Source organism: Herpailurus yagouaroundi, unplaced genomic scaffold, assembly GCF_014898765.1.
Source record: "Herpailurus yagouaroundi ecotype Mexico unplaced genomic scaffold, PumYag 141, whole genome shotgun sequence".
Classification (NCBI taxonomy): domain Eukaryota; kingdom Metazoa; phylum Chordata; class Mammalia; order Carnivora; family Felidae; genus Herpailurus; species Herpailurus yagouaroundi.
Window position 1 is genome coordinate 38,030,702 of NW_024412396.1, and position 12,911 is coordinate 38,043,612.

At 39.5% G+C, this 12,911-nt stretch overlaps 1 protein-coding gene across 1 annotated transcript; it reads right to left on the reverse strand.

The window, feature by feature from the left end:
- Positions 1-9,610: 9,610 nt before the first annotated feature.
- Positions 9,611-12,451, reverse strand: LOC121031877 (bisphosphoglycerate mutase-like). The gene has a single exon (XM_040477337.1). It carries the CDS (start codon positions 12,279-12,281, stop codon positions 11,499-11,501), a length of 783 nt encoding a protein of 260 aa, XP_040333271.1. The 5' UTR covers positions 12,282-12,451; the 3' UTR covers positions 9,611-11,498.
- Positions 12,452-12,911: the final 460 nt, after the last annotated feature.

Consider the following 12,911-nt stretch of genomic DNA (forward strand, 5'->3'; position numbering starts at 1 on the left):
CCCTCAGTTTGTTCTCAGTTTTTAAAAGTCTCTTATGCTTTGGCTCTGTCCCTCTCTAACCTTTTTTTTTTTTTTTTTTCTTCCCTTCCCCCATGGACTTCTGTTAAGTTTCTCAGGATCCACATAAGAGTGAAAACATATGCTAATGGATTGAAAGAATAAATATTGTTAAAATGTCAATACTACCCAAAGCTATCTACACGTTCAATGCAATCTCAATCAAAATTGCACCAGCATTCTTCTCAAAGCTAGAGCAAGCAATCCTAAAATTTGTATGGAACCACAGAAGGCCACGAATAGCCAAAGTAACTTTGAAGAAGACCAAAGCAGGAGGCATCACAATCCCAGATTTAGCCTCTACTACAAAGCTGTAATCATCAAGACAGCATGGTATTGGCACAAAAACAGACACATAGACCAATGGAATAGAATAGAAACCCCAGAACTAGACCCACAAAAGTATGGCCAACTAATGTTTTTATTATTTTAAAAGAAATTCTGTAATTTTGTTTTTAGTGTCCCTTTCATCTAAGAGTTGCTTAATATAAGATTTAAAGTTTTTTATTTCCAAAATAATAAACTTTTCCCCCCTCTTTCTATGTATAATTTCTAACTTTATAGTAGTGTGATCAGAGAGGGTTGCTGGTAATATTTCTCCTTTGTGGAACTTACTGATGTCTGCTTTGTGATTGAATATATGATCAACTTTTGTGAATGTGCTTTGTGCCCCTGGGAAGGTGTATTCTCTATTATCAAATCATAAAATTTGATATAAGTAGTATTTATCTTGTTGATTATGTGGTTTAAATTTTTATATCCTTACCTCCTTTTTGCCCACCTGATTGTCTTATACTAAGAGTGGTATCTTACGGTACCCTTTGGAAAGAAGTCACCATGTGCATATGTGTAGTGTGCCCATGAAGTAGAGTTATGCGTGTCTTCCTTTAGGGTGACATATTTACATCAATTATTTGGGATTCTGCACAGAAAATATATTATCCCCCACTTATTTATTCATGCAGTCCTTTATTTACATTGTTGTAGATTCATGGATTCTTGTATTTTGGTTTATAATCCAAAACTAAATTTATTTTGTTGCTCATATTGTTTCAAATTGAGACATTGGGAGTTTCCTAGTTGGTTCCTCTGTCCTTTGACATACTCTTATTCTATATTTTATTTTTTAGTACTTTTTTGGCACTGCAATCCTCTCCAAGTTAACTTTGTATATTTATTGGAAAATGGAGAAGATACTGGAAATCAAGATGTAGGCACTGGGTGTACTCATTGCTACTGAGAGTCATTGCTTCTAGACCCTCTCAGCTGACAGAACAGGGAAATATGTGTGTGTACTAACCTGTGACTATAACATATCTATAATTATTTAATCATATATGTATAGTAAGTGGAACATGAGTTCATACTGAGATCTCCAATTCTAACTCCTGCATAGATAAATCTAACATTCTTCCCTTGCTTATCTTGTTACTTTTCACTGTCACAGTGAGAAATCTGGCTTCTGTATCCATTTGTTTAATTGTTTAGGTCCAGTGTGTGTGACTAATGGGTTCAGAATTATTAACCTGTAGCTCCATGCGAAATAACTTTATTAACTAGAATATGATACTTATGTGCAGTTTTTTTTTTTAACTTCATTTTGACAGAGCCCATTTCTTTCTTAGTGGTACTAAGGTCAGAACCTTTTGTCCCCACCCCTTTCAGTGAAGTAGTTTCATACATTTGTAATGTAATTGGATTGATTGGTCACATCTAAGTTACATCCTGAGACTCCCTACTTCCTAAATTATTTTTTTAATATTTGTATTATGATTCACTCTCTTGTGCTGTGATTTCTTTGGACTTTGACTAGCACACAGTGTACCGTTGCAGTGTCCTACAGAATAGTTTTAACAACCTAAAAAATTGCCTGCATTTCATCTAGCTGATGCACTCCCTCCTCCTCAACCACTGGAAACCACTGATGTGTTTATCAGGTTTTTTGTTTAATTTTCTCATTATGTCATATAATTGTAATCATAATGTACATAGCCTTTTCAGATTGGCTTCTTTCACTTGGCTATATGCATTTAAGGCCCATCCATGTATTTGTATGATTTGGCAGCTCAGTATTTTTAATTGTCATAAAATATTCCATTGTATAGATATACCAAAATTCACTCACCCATTGAAGGACATCTTAGTTATTTCAGCTTTTGGCACTCAGGAAAAAACTTCTGTAGACGTTTGTGTGCAGATTTTTGTGTAGACGTAAGTTTTCAGATCAGTTGGGTAAATATGTAGGAATATGTGTGCTGGATCATATGATAAGGGCATGTTTGGCTTTGTAGGAAACTGCTAAACTTTCTTCCAAAATGGCTGCATACTTGGCATTATCGTATTGGTTAGATTCTGTATTAAAATGCTAATAAAAGTGATGATCAATGTATACCTTTGTTTTCTTAATTTTAAAGTTAATATTCTTGAATCTAATGTAGGCTGCTTTTGGTTACACCTTATGAGATTAAAAATATTCCTTATTATCCCTAGTTTCCTGATAGATTTTTTTTCCAAAGCAAGTATTTTATTTGATACTTCTATTTAAATGGCCATGTGGAGTTTTCCTTTCATCTGTTAATCTGGTGAATTACATTTATACATTTTTTTTCTCATATTAAAGTACCCTGTGTAATAGCTGCTTCTTATGGATGTACTGTTTCTGTTCTCCTCCACATCACCCAAATTCATATTGAAATCTTATGCCCCAGTGTAAAAATATTAGAAAATGGGGGTCTTTGGGAGGTAATTAGGATTAGATGAAGTCACTAGGGAGGATATTCATCATGAATGGGATTAGTGCCCATGGGATACGAATCATGAGAGAGCTTGCTTCTCCTTTGCTCTTTTTTGCCATGTGAAGATACAATGAGAAGTTGGCAGTCTGCAACCTGGAACAGGGATTTCACCAGAAGTTGACTGTGCTGGCACCCTGATCTTTAAATTTTATCTTCCATAACTGTGAGAAATAAATTTCTGTTGTTTATAAGCCATGCAGTTAGAAATATGGATGGTAAGGTCCATTCTGATGAGTTCTCAGACAAAAATGAGTATGTTGTTGGAAACTAGAGGAAAGGCAGTATTTGTTATTAAGTAGCAAAGAACTTGGCTGCATTGTTTGTGTCCTAGTGCTTTGTGGAAGGTGGAACTTGGAAGCAATGAAATTGTGTATCTACCTGAGGAGATTTCTAAACAAAATGTTGAAGGAATGTTGTACCTCCTGATTGTTTGCAGTGAAATACAAGAGGACAGAAATGACTTGAAAAAACAATTTTAAGCAAAAACGTACCAGACCATGGGGCGCCTGGGTGGCTCAGTCGGTTGAGCGGCTGACTTCAGCTCAGGTCATGATCTCGTGGTCCGTGAGTTCGAGCCCCGCGTCGGGCTCTGTGCTGACAGCTCAGAGCCTGGAGCCTGTTTCAGATTCTGTGTCTCCCTCTCTCTGACCCTCCCCCATTCATGCTCTGTCTCTCTCTCTCTCTCAAAAATAAATAAACGTTAAAAAAAAAAAAAAAGGTACCAGATCTTAAAAATTTGGACAATTCTTATCCATACTGCAAAAGGAGAAGGCATGTTTGAGAGAACACTAAGGTATGGTCAACCATCCATGAGATTAGTATGGATGTGTGAACCATGGACTTAGCCATCCCAGCAAGACAATGGCCTTTTTTGAACTGAAGAGGAAGGAAATGGGAAGAAATGATGACAGGCTGTGGGATTGCTTATATTTTACAGGACAGAATCATAGAGTGATTTAGCTTCAAATGTTTGTTATTCTTCAAAATAGGGGAAGAATGACCTGAATATGAATTAAAGACTATCTGGGCTGCCTATTTGGTTTCAAAATGGGGGAACCATTAGCTTGTTTTCAACAGACCATTTGACCTCTTCCCAAAGCTATAGGGGCAGAGCTGACCAAAGTGGTGGAGACAGGCCTTCCAGGCAGAGAGACCTGGGAGCACAGGTTCTCCTCAGTATTTCTGCAAGAGCAGGAAGCCCCAGAGGGTCCAGAAGCAGAACATCAAAGAGGATTATTCTTGAGTCTTTAGGTCTAATGTAGTTTGCCCTGCTAAGTTTTGGACTTGCTTGACATCTGTCACTTCTTCCTTATTTCTCCCTTTTAGAATGAGAATTTGTATCCTGTGCCTATCTTGCCATTGTATTTTAAAATACATAACCTGTGGGGTGCCTGGGTAGCTCAGTCAGTTGAACATCTGACTTCGGCTCAGGTCATGATCTCGTGGTTTGTGGGTTCGAGCCCCGCGTTGGGCTCTGTGCTGACAGCTCAGAGCCTGGAGCCTGCTTCAGATTCTATGTCTTCTTCTCTCTCTGCCCCTCCCCCATTTGTTCTCTCTCTCTGTCTATAAAAAATAAATAAGTGAAAAAAAAATATGTAACTTGTTTTGGTTTCATAGATTTTTCTCATGTTACCAATTCAGTCATTCATCACATTCTGTAGGTTCTTTATTCACCATGTCTTGAAGCTGCCCCTAACTTGATCCCACGGTTATTCTGATTCAGGCTTCCATTATCTCTTAGATGAAGTATTATAATACAGTGGTCTTATTATCACTTATGTTCTCCTGCTGTACTTGTTCTGATGTCCAGATATTCTGGATGAATTGATGGGGGCTCAGTGTGAACAATTCTGAGAGTTAAAACCTCCAAAAAGATCCAGTCATAGGGGGTACCTCACAGTGCTATGATGTTTGCCTCCAGGGATTAAACCATTTCCCCATTTGCCTCCAGGGATTAAGCCATTTAAAAAAAATTTTTTTTACATTTATTTATTTTTGAGACAGAGCATGAACAGGGGAGGGGCAGAGAGAGAGGGAGACACAGAATCGGAAGCAGGCTCCAGGCTCTGAGCCATCAGCCCAGAGCCTGACGCGGGGCTCGAACTCACGGACCGTGAGACCGTGACCCGAGCCGAAGTCGGATGCTCAACCGACTGAGCCACCCAGGCGCCCCTAAACCATTTTTTAAATATCAAAAGAATCTTGTGATTTTTGGCAGGGGGAAGAGCAAAGAAAACAAGAAATATGGTAGGTGTTACTCCAAATCATATCCATAATGACTTTGAATGTTAATGGTCTGAATGAACCAAATAAAATACAGGAATTGTCAGAGTGGGTCAGAAAACGAGACCCAGCTCTATGTTGTCTACAAGAAACTCACTTTAAATATAAAGACACATTTAAGGATGCCTGGGTGGCTCAGTCAGTTAAGCATCCAACTTCAGCTCAGGTCATTATCTCACTGCTCGTAAGTTTGAGCCCCACATTGGGCTCTGTGTGGGACAGCTCAGAGCCTGGAGCCTGTTTAGGATTCTGTGTCTCCCTCTCTCTGTCCCACTATTGAGTTTCTTCAAAAATGAAATAATTACAAGTCTAACAAAATATGTAGAAGATTTATATGAGGAAACTACAAAACTCTGATGAAAGAAATAAAAGAACTAAGTAAATGGGGAGATGGTCCATGTTCATGAATAAGAAGTCTTAATATTGAGAAGATTTTGCTCTCACCTTGATGTGTAGCTTCAGTGCAATCCCAGTTGAAATCCTAGCAGTTTACTTTGTGGATAACAACAAACTGATTCTGAAGTTTATGTGAATAGACAAAAGACTCGAAATAGCCAACATGATACTGAAGGAGAGGAACAAAGTTGGAGGACTGATACTATCCAACCTTAAGAATTATAAGGCCAGAAATAGGTCATAAATACCATCAGCTGATATTGGCAAAAGAGCAAAGGCAATACAATAGAACAAAGATAGTCTTTTAAACAAATGGTGCTGAAATAACTGGACATCCATGAGCAAAAAAAAAAAAAAAAAAAAAGCAAAAAACTATAAACAGTCCTTGCATCCTTCACGAAAACTAACTCAAAATGGATTACAAATTTAACTGTAAAATGCAAAAGAATAAAGCTCCTTGAAGACATTATGCAAAATATACAAAGGATTCTTAAAATTCAACTTAAAAAACAAAATCCAGTGAGAGATGGTCCAAGATCTTAACAGATACCTAACCAAGGAAAATATACAAATGTTAAATGAGCATATGGAAAGATGATCTACATCTTTTGTCATCAGAGAAATGCAAATTAAAACAATGAGATACTAATGCATATATTTTAGAATGGCCAAAATCTGAACTACAACATCAAATGCCAGCAAGAATGGGTAGCAACAGGAATTCTCATTCATGACTAGTGCGTATACAAAATGGTACAGACTTTAGAATTTAATTCAATGGTTGTTTACAAAACTAATCATACACTTTGTGATTCACAATCAAGTTTCTTGGTATATATGCAAAGGAATTGAAAAGCTATGACCATACATAAATATGCACAAGTGTATTTATAGTAGCTTCATAATTGCCAAAACTTGGAAGCAACCACAGTGTTTAATAGGTGAATGGACAAATAAACTGTCATACATCCAGACAATGGAATATAACTCCATACTAAAAGGAAATGAACTATCAAGCTATGAAGATATAGAGGAGACTTAAATGCATGTTACTAGGAAGCCAACCTGGAAAGGCTACATCCTGTATGATTCCATCCATGTGACATTGAGAGAGGTAAGGAGAAGGCAAGGAGAGTTATCGCTTCCTCTTTTTAAAGGCCACCAATCAGGTGGGATTAGGACCCTACCCTTCTGACCTGATTTAATGTTAACTACCTTCTAAAAGTTCTCTAAGTATAGCCACATTGGGATTATGCAACATATGAATTTTTGGAAGGGCACCGTTACATAGCAGCCTATAAAGATCAACTTAATTGAGTCCCTGCCTGCTTCTCTGACCTCATCTTTTGCCACTTTCTCCTCTACTCACCACAGCCCACTACTGGGCTTTTGTTTCTGCTCCTTGAGCCAGGGTCATTGTTGCATCAGTCTTTCATTTGCCTGTCACTTGACCTGGAATACTCCCCTCCCAGAATTTATCATCTTTCATTGATCAGCCCAAGATGTATTCCTCATATAGCATTGCCCTTACTACTCTAGTGACTATTTTTTGTTTTGTTTCCCATTTTATTTTCTCTTTCCTACTTTTACGGAATTTTACACTTTCAGACATGATGATCTTCATATTCTATTTTCCCACCAATTTTGACAGCTAGGATTCAGGAGGCAGATCCAGGAGTTAGGAAGTGGGGCACAAAGAAACTAGTGCTATGAGGCATTTATACCTGAGAAGGTGGCGGCAGCTGCATACAATCTGAAGAGGTAGCAATACTAGATGTTCTCGCAGCATTATCCAAAATAATATGAAGGTTATGAAAGTTGCACTGATGGAAGCAGTAGCTGTGAGGTGTCCATCAGACTGATTCCAGAGTGTGATTAGGGACATCGTTATTCACTTGCTAGCTTATTAGCCTGATGTAGCCCATGCTGAGATTCTGAGAGCTACTTAATATCTGTTAATAAATTCTCCCTCAGCTTAAAATCAACTCAATTTCTATAATTTGTAGTTAAGAAGTCTGATATGCCACCTTTCCAAAATACTTCCCTTCCATTTACTCTTTTAAATAATAGTTTTGAAAACTTACCTCATATTAGTCACAGTGCAAAGCATTTGACATGCACTATTTCAATTAATTCCTTTTAAGACAGGTACCGAATTATTCTCTTAACCACTCACTGTATGATATTTTCAAGACCTATATATGATCAACATTCATGTGCTCATAGTATCTAATATGATTTGCACTGAATGGGTCCTCGACAGGTATTGACGATGTACTATAAAATTGGAGAGAAACTTTTCCTTAGTCTGCTTAGGCTGCCATAACCATACCACAGACTGGGTGCTTAACAACATAAATATATTTGATCACATTTCTAGAGACTGAAAGTCTGAAATCAGGGTGCCAGCATGGTTGGATTCTGATGAGATCCCTTTTCCTGGCTTGTAGATAACAGCTGCCTTCTGGCTGTGTCCTCACATGGTAGAAAGAGCAATCAAGTACTCATTGGTGTCCATTCTTATAAGAGCACACTAATTCCATTACACCTGGACCCCACACTCAGGACTTAAGTTACTTCCAAAAGGCCTCGTCTCCACGTACTACCATCATCACACTTCAGGGCAGGACTTCAATGTATGAATTTTGAGGGGACGCAGACATTCAGTCCATAACAGATAAATACATGGACATCTTGCAACTGTTACCTTTGGGTAAAGGAAGGTAGCCTATGAGCTGGGACACAAGATGGAGTACAAGTGAAGGAGTCTTCTCTAAGGAGAGATAGTTTGGGAAAGTGTAAGAATAATAATATGGCTGCTTTGCTTCAACAGCTGTAAAAGCTTACATATTAATAGAACTACACAACAAAAAATGATCTCAGCCTTATTTCTGTTACTCAGATTAATGAGGTAAATTTGGTTGCCTAAGGATTACCTACAGAAATAATGTTCTTATCTTTCATATCTCTCATTGTGAGTTTCCATTTATTTTTGGTTTGTTCACCAGCTACTCCTTTGACGGATCTGTAGTTGTATTAATCGAGGGTTTTGAAACTCCCTTAGGGAGAATAAGAGGAAATGGAGGAAGAATTAAACATCCATCCCTGTGCAATTTTTGCTATTCATCCTATTTGCCTCTCCTGTGGCTTTTGGCCCTCTCTTCTACTTGATGACTTGGATTAGATAATATCCTCTGACCTATTATTTGAATTCATTATTTAGTCTTATTCCCACCCCTGGCTTCAGTCTAGGGAGCTAGAGAAGGACAATGAATAGAAATTGGGATTTGTTAACACCCGTGGTTCTGCATTAATGAGGCAAGATTCTGGAGCTTTGAACCGTCACTGGCTCAGGAGGGAAGAACAGCAGTGTCTCCCCACTGAGTGCATTCTGGCGGCATCTCAGCTAAGTCACAGTGTAGTTCTTCCAGCTACCCCATGACGGTGGATCACAGTGCGAGCTGGCAGAGGAATTGGCATTTCATAGACAAGTTAGAAAAAGTTTAAGTATTTGCTATGGTGTAGTGGCAAAGAGAATGGGGTTTGCAGCACAAATCCCAGAATGTCAGTGGTGACCACATGTGTTTTATATTTGAAATATATGGCAATGGGAAGACCAGGGATCTATCAGCGGAAGCTCCCAGCAACACAGGGGAGTTACAGCATTTGTCTTATTTTAAGAGCATGTGATTGGGGCGCCTGGGTGGCGCAGTCGGTTAAGCGTCCGACTTCAGCCAGGTCACGATCTCGCGGTCCGGGAGTTCGAGCCCCGCGTCAGGCTCTGGGCTGATGGCTCAGAGCCTGGAGCCTGTTTCTGATTCTGTGTCTCCCTCTCTCTCTGCCCCTCCCCCGCTCATGCTCTGTCTCTCTCTGTCCCAAAAATAAATAAACGTTGAAAAAAAAAAATTTAAGAGCATGTGATTGAAAATGTAGTCTGTTAAGTCAGCTTTTATAGACATATAATACCAATGCTTGTGATACATGAAATACTGCCTGTGTGCATCTGGAGTGGGTACATGTGTGTGTGTGGAGGGGACTATAACATTTCACTTTTTATTTTTTATTTTTTATTTTTTTTCTCATAAATGTCTCATTTATTTCAGCCAAGATCTCAAAAACAATACACCAAATTACATCAGAAAGTATCAGCAAAAATTATCCCTATCTTAGGAGATCTGCCAGATTCCCAAGTGACTGGTTGTGAGTGTCGCTTTGTGTGCAGAACCACATCATTCTGCCAGGGGCGCTCCCTGGAAGTGAACAAGGACAAGTGAAGGACAAGGGAAGAATCCAACTCTAGGGTCTTCAGCTGCATTAAGATACGGTTACCACTCGGGTTAGGAAATTCAGAAAATCCAGAGATGAAGCTGTTAAAGAATGGTCTGAGGTATAGCCTGGCCATAGGCTTGGAATTCTAGAAAGATCTGATCTCTGAATTCCAAAGAATATTATTTGGTTAAGTAAGTGGACTAAAATGAAGGGCTACAGCAGACACTACTGGTTCGTCAGAAATGTAAAGCATCCACATGCCATGTCCTGACATATCCCAGATGTGGCCAGCTGGGAGCACACCAGGGTCATCTCTTCTTCCCAGACATCTTTGTTCTAAAAAGTCTCAAAGAAAGGACCAAATGGAGACCAAGCAGTGGCAAGGGTTTTAGAATTAGTTTTCTTCCATTGCCATTTACTCTAAAATGGATACAAATAGACTAACCCACAAATGGAAAATCATGAAAAACTGATAAACAGCTACAGATTTTTTTCCATAACTTTGTCACTGAAATATATGTCCCTTGCCTTAAAATAAGGCAAGAGTTTGAAGAAACCGTGACTTATATACCCATGACATCTAGAAATATGATCTGGAAAACAGTATCATTGAGATTGATCAGCAACCATTTCTGTCCGTGGCCTACCCTAGCTGCTCTATGTCACATACTATAATCTTTTGCTCTCTGCTGATGAACAATAAATGTGTATGGCCATCCCCAATGTACCATATTTTTCCTGCTCATGGGAATAAAATTGCATGCATTATATTTTACCTTCCCCCTGACCCTGATGTTCAATTTATAGGGAATTAGGAGTGTCCATGCAATGAAATAGGTGCAACACTTTGAGAGTTACAGAAGATTTGAGCCAAAGACTAGTTCGGAGGCCTTTACCTAATGTTTATCAGTCACATGGAGATGCTTTGAGGAGATTCATTTTAGGTCACAGACCTTTAGTTTTAAGCAATTTTAAGTAACCAATGATTAAAGTTCAACAAAACAAAAGGAGAACATCAACAGCTATGGCTGTCGACACGTTGCTAATCCCAGCAGCCAAAGGGGAATCCTACCAACTGTCAAAGAAAGGATGTCTCTGGTTTAGAGACAAGGCAAAGTGCCTTACTGTTTGTTGTTGGCTTTCTTGGAGGAATCCATCGGTGATTTCTCCCATTTAATGGGCCTCTGGTTTTAACTAGCAAAGCATCCCTTTTCCTAGAGGAGAAGACTAGTAATAAATACTTAAGTAGAGCATATTATCTAATATACCTTACTATCATCCCAGAAAGTCTCAGTAAATATAAAAGTGAACTACTTATTGGAATAAGTAGTGTCTGTCAATAGTGACTCAATAATGATTTATTAAATGATGAATACCTTAAACTTCACCTCTACTTGTTACTCTCTCATCTTAGACACTCAGGACCTTGATTAAGCCCCACTGGTTACCAATTAGCCCCATGAATGACTAATTCAAACAGGACTAGCCAGAGAGTTCTCATCAGACTTCTGACAAAGCACTCAGGCATCCTAAATCTTTTATCTGGGCAATAACATTTACCGAGTTACCTTACAAACTCTATCCCATTGACTAGTTCTGGAAAAATCAGGGGAAAAAAAAGAGAGGGAGATCAGCACCCACAAAATACTGCATGCCACTTCCTTTGCAGCTATTCCTAGCAAGTAAATGGGAAAGCTTTCATTTTTCAACTCGTTTTTTCACTTTTCCTTGATCCTCTACTTTCTTAATGGCGGCTTGGATAGCCTCTTGGTCGCCCAGGAACTGGTGAGGCCCAACAGCATGCAGGTTCTCATCCAGTTCCAGGAGAATGGGCACTCCAGTGGGAAGAGTAATGTTGATAATGTCTTCGTCGGAGATACCTTCCAGATGTTTCAGGAGAGCCCTACTGCTATTTCCATGAGCAGATATCAGAATGGTTTTGCCACTTAAGACTTCAGGAGCAATCCTTTCATTCCAAAAGGGTAGGAGTCTCTCCAGAACATCCTTTAAGCTTTCAGATCGTGGCAGCTGATCGACAGGTACATCGCACACTTTATACCTCCGGTCACTGTAGATTTCATGGTAGTAAGGGTGAGATTCGTCAATGGGTGGTGGGGTCACATTATAACTTCTCCTCCAGAGCCTCACTTGTTCTTCACTGTGATTCAAAGCCATCTGCTCCCTGTTGAGACCGATCAGAGCTCCATAGTGACGTTCGTTTAGACGCCACGAGCTTTCCACCGGAACCCATTCCTGCCCCAGCTCTTCCAGGATCAGCCAGGCTGTGTGGATGGACCGATTAAGGATGTACATGAATACGAGATCAAACTCAAAGTTTAGTGCTTTGAGTTGCTTCCCACAGTTCCGAGCTTCCTCCATTCCTTCACTGTTAAGTTTCTGATCCACCCAGCTACAAAACCGATTCTCTTTATTCCAAGCGCCCTCTCCATGTCTTAACATAATCAGTTTGTACTTAGACATACTGATGGCTGAGCTCGCCTAGCACTTCCAAATGGGTTCAATGACAGCAAGACATCTGCAAAGAGGCCACCAGCAGCAGCAGCCACCTCTCCTCAGAACCGCCAAGCAGCCAGCTCCTCCTACAACTCATCGCTGCCGCCGGCATCGACGCTCTTTTCTAGCTCTGGAGCCAGAAGACAACATTTCACTTTTAAAGTACACTGTGTTGCAATCTAGAAGGTTGTTTTGGACTTTAAAACTATCCTTACACTTAACCTTATATACTAGATTTATGTGGAGTACTCATGACTTTTCCAGCACCTAACTGATAGAATCCTTGCCAATAGGTGACTCTGGCTCTGGCTCCTGCTTTCCTATCAGCAGTTAAAGCTTTCCCTCCTTGTACCTTGTATCTATATTTCGCTTTGTTTCTTTCCACTGGCCTGGTCTCCCTGTATGCCCCTAGATTCTACTTTGCTTTGTCTCTTTGTAGCTGGTGTGCAGGTGTAGTCTAGATGATGTCTGTAGGGAACACTTGGGATCTAGTGAATTTTTGGAACATCAGAGGTCACAAAGAGTAAAAGGATTCCAAGGTCAGACACTCTCAAGAAGGCTATCATCCATTTCCTTTGTGGCTTGTGGTAAGGGAGA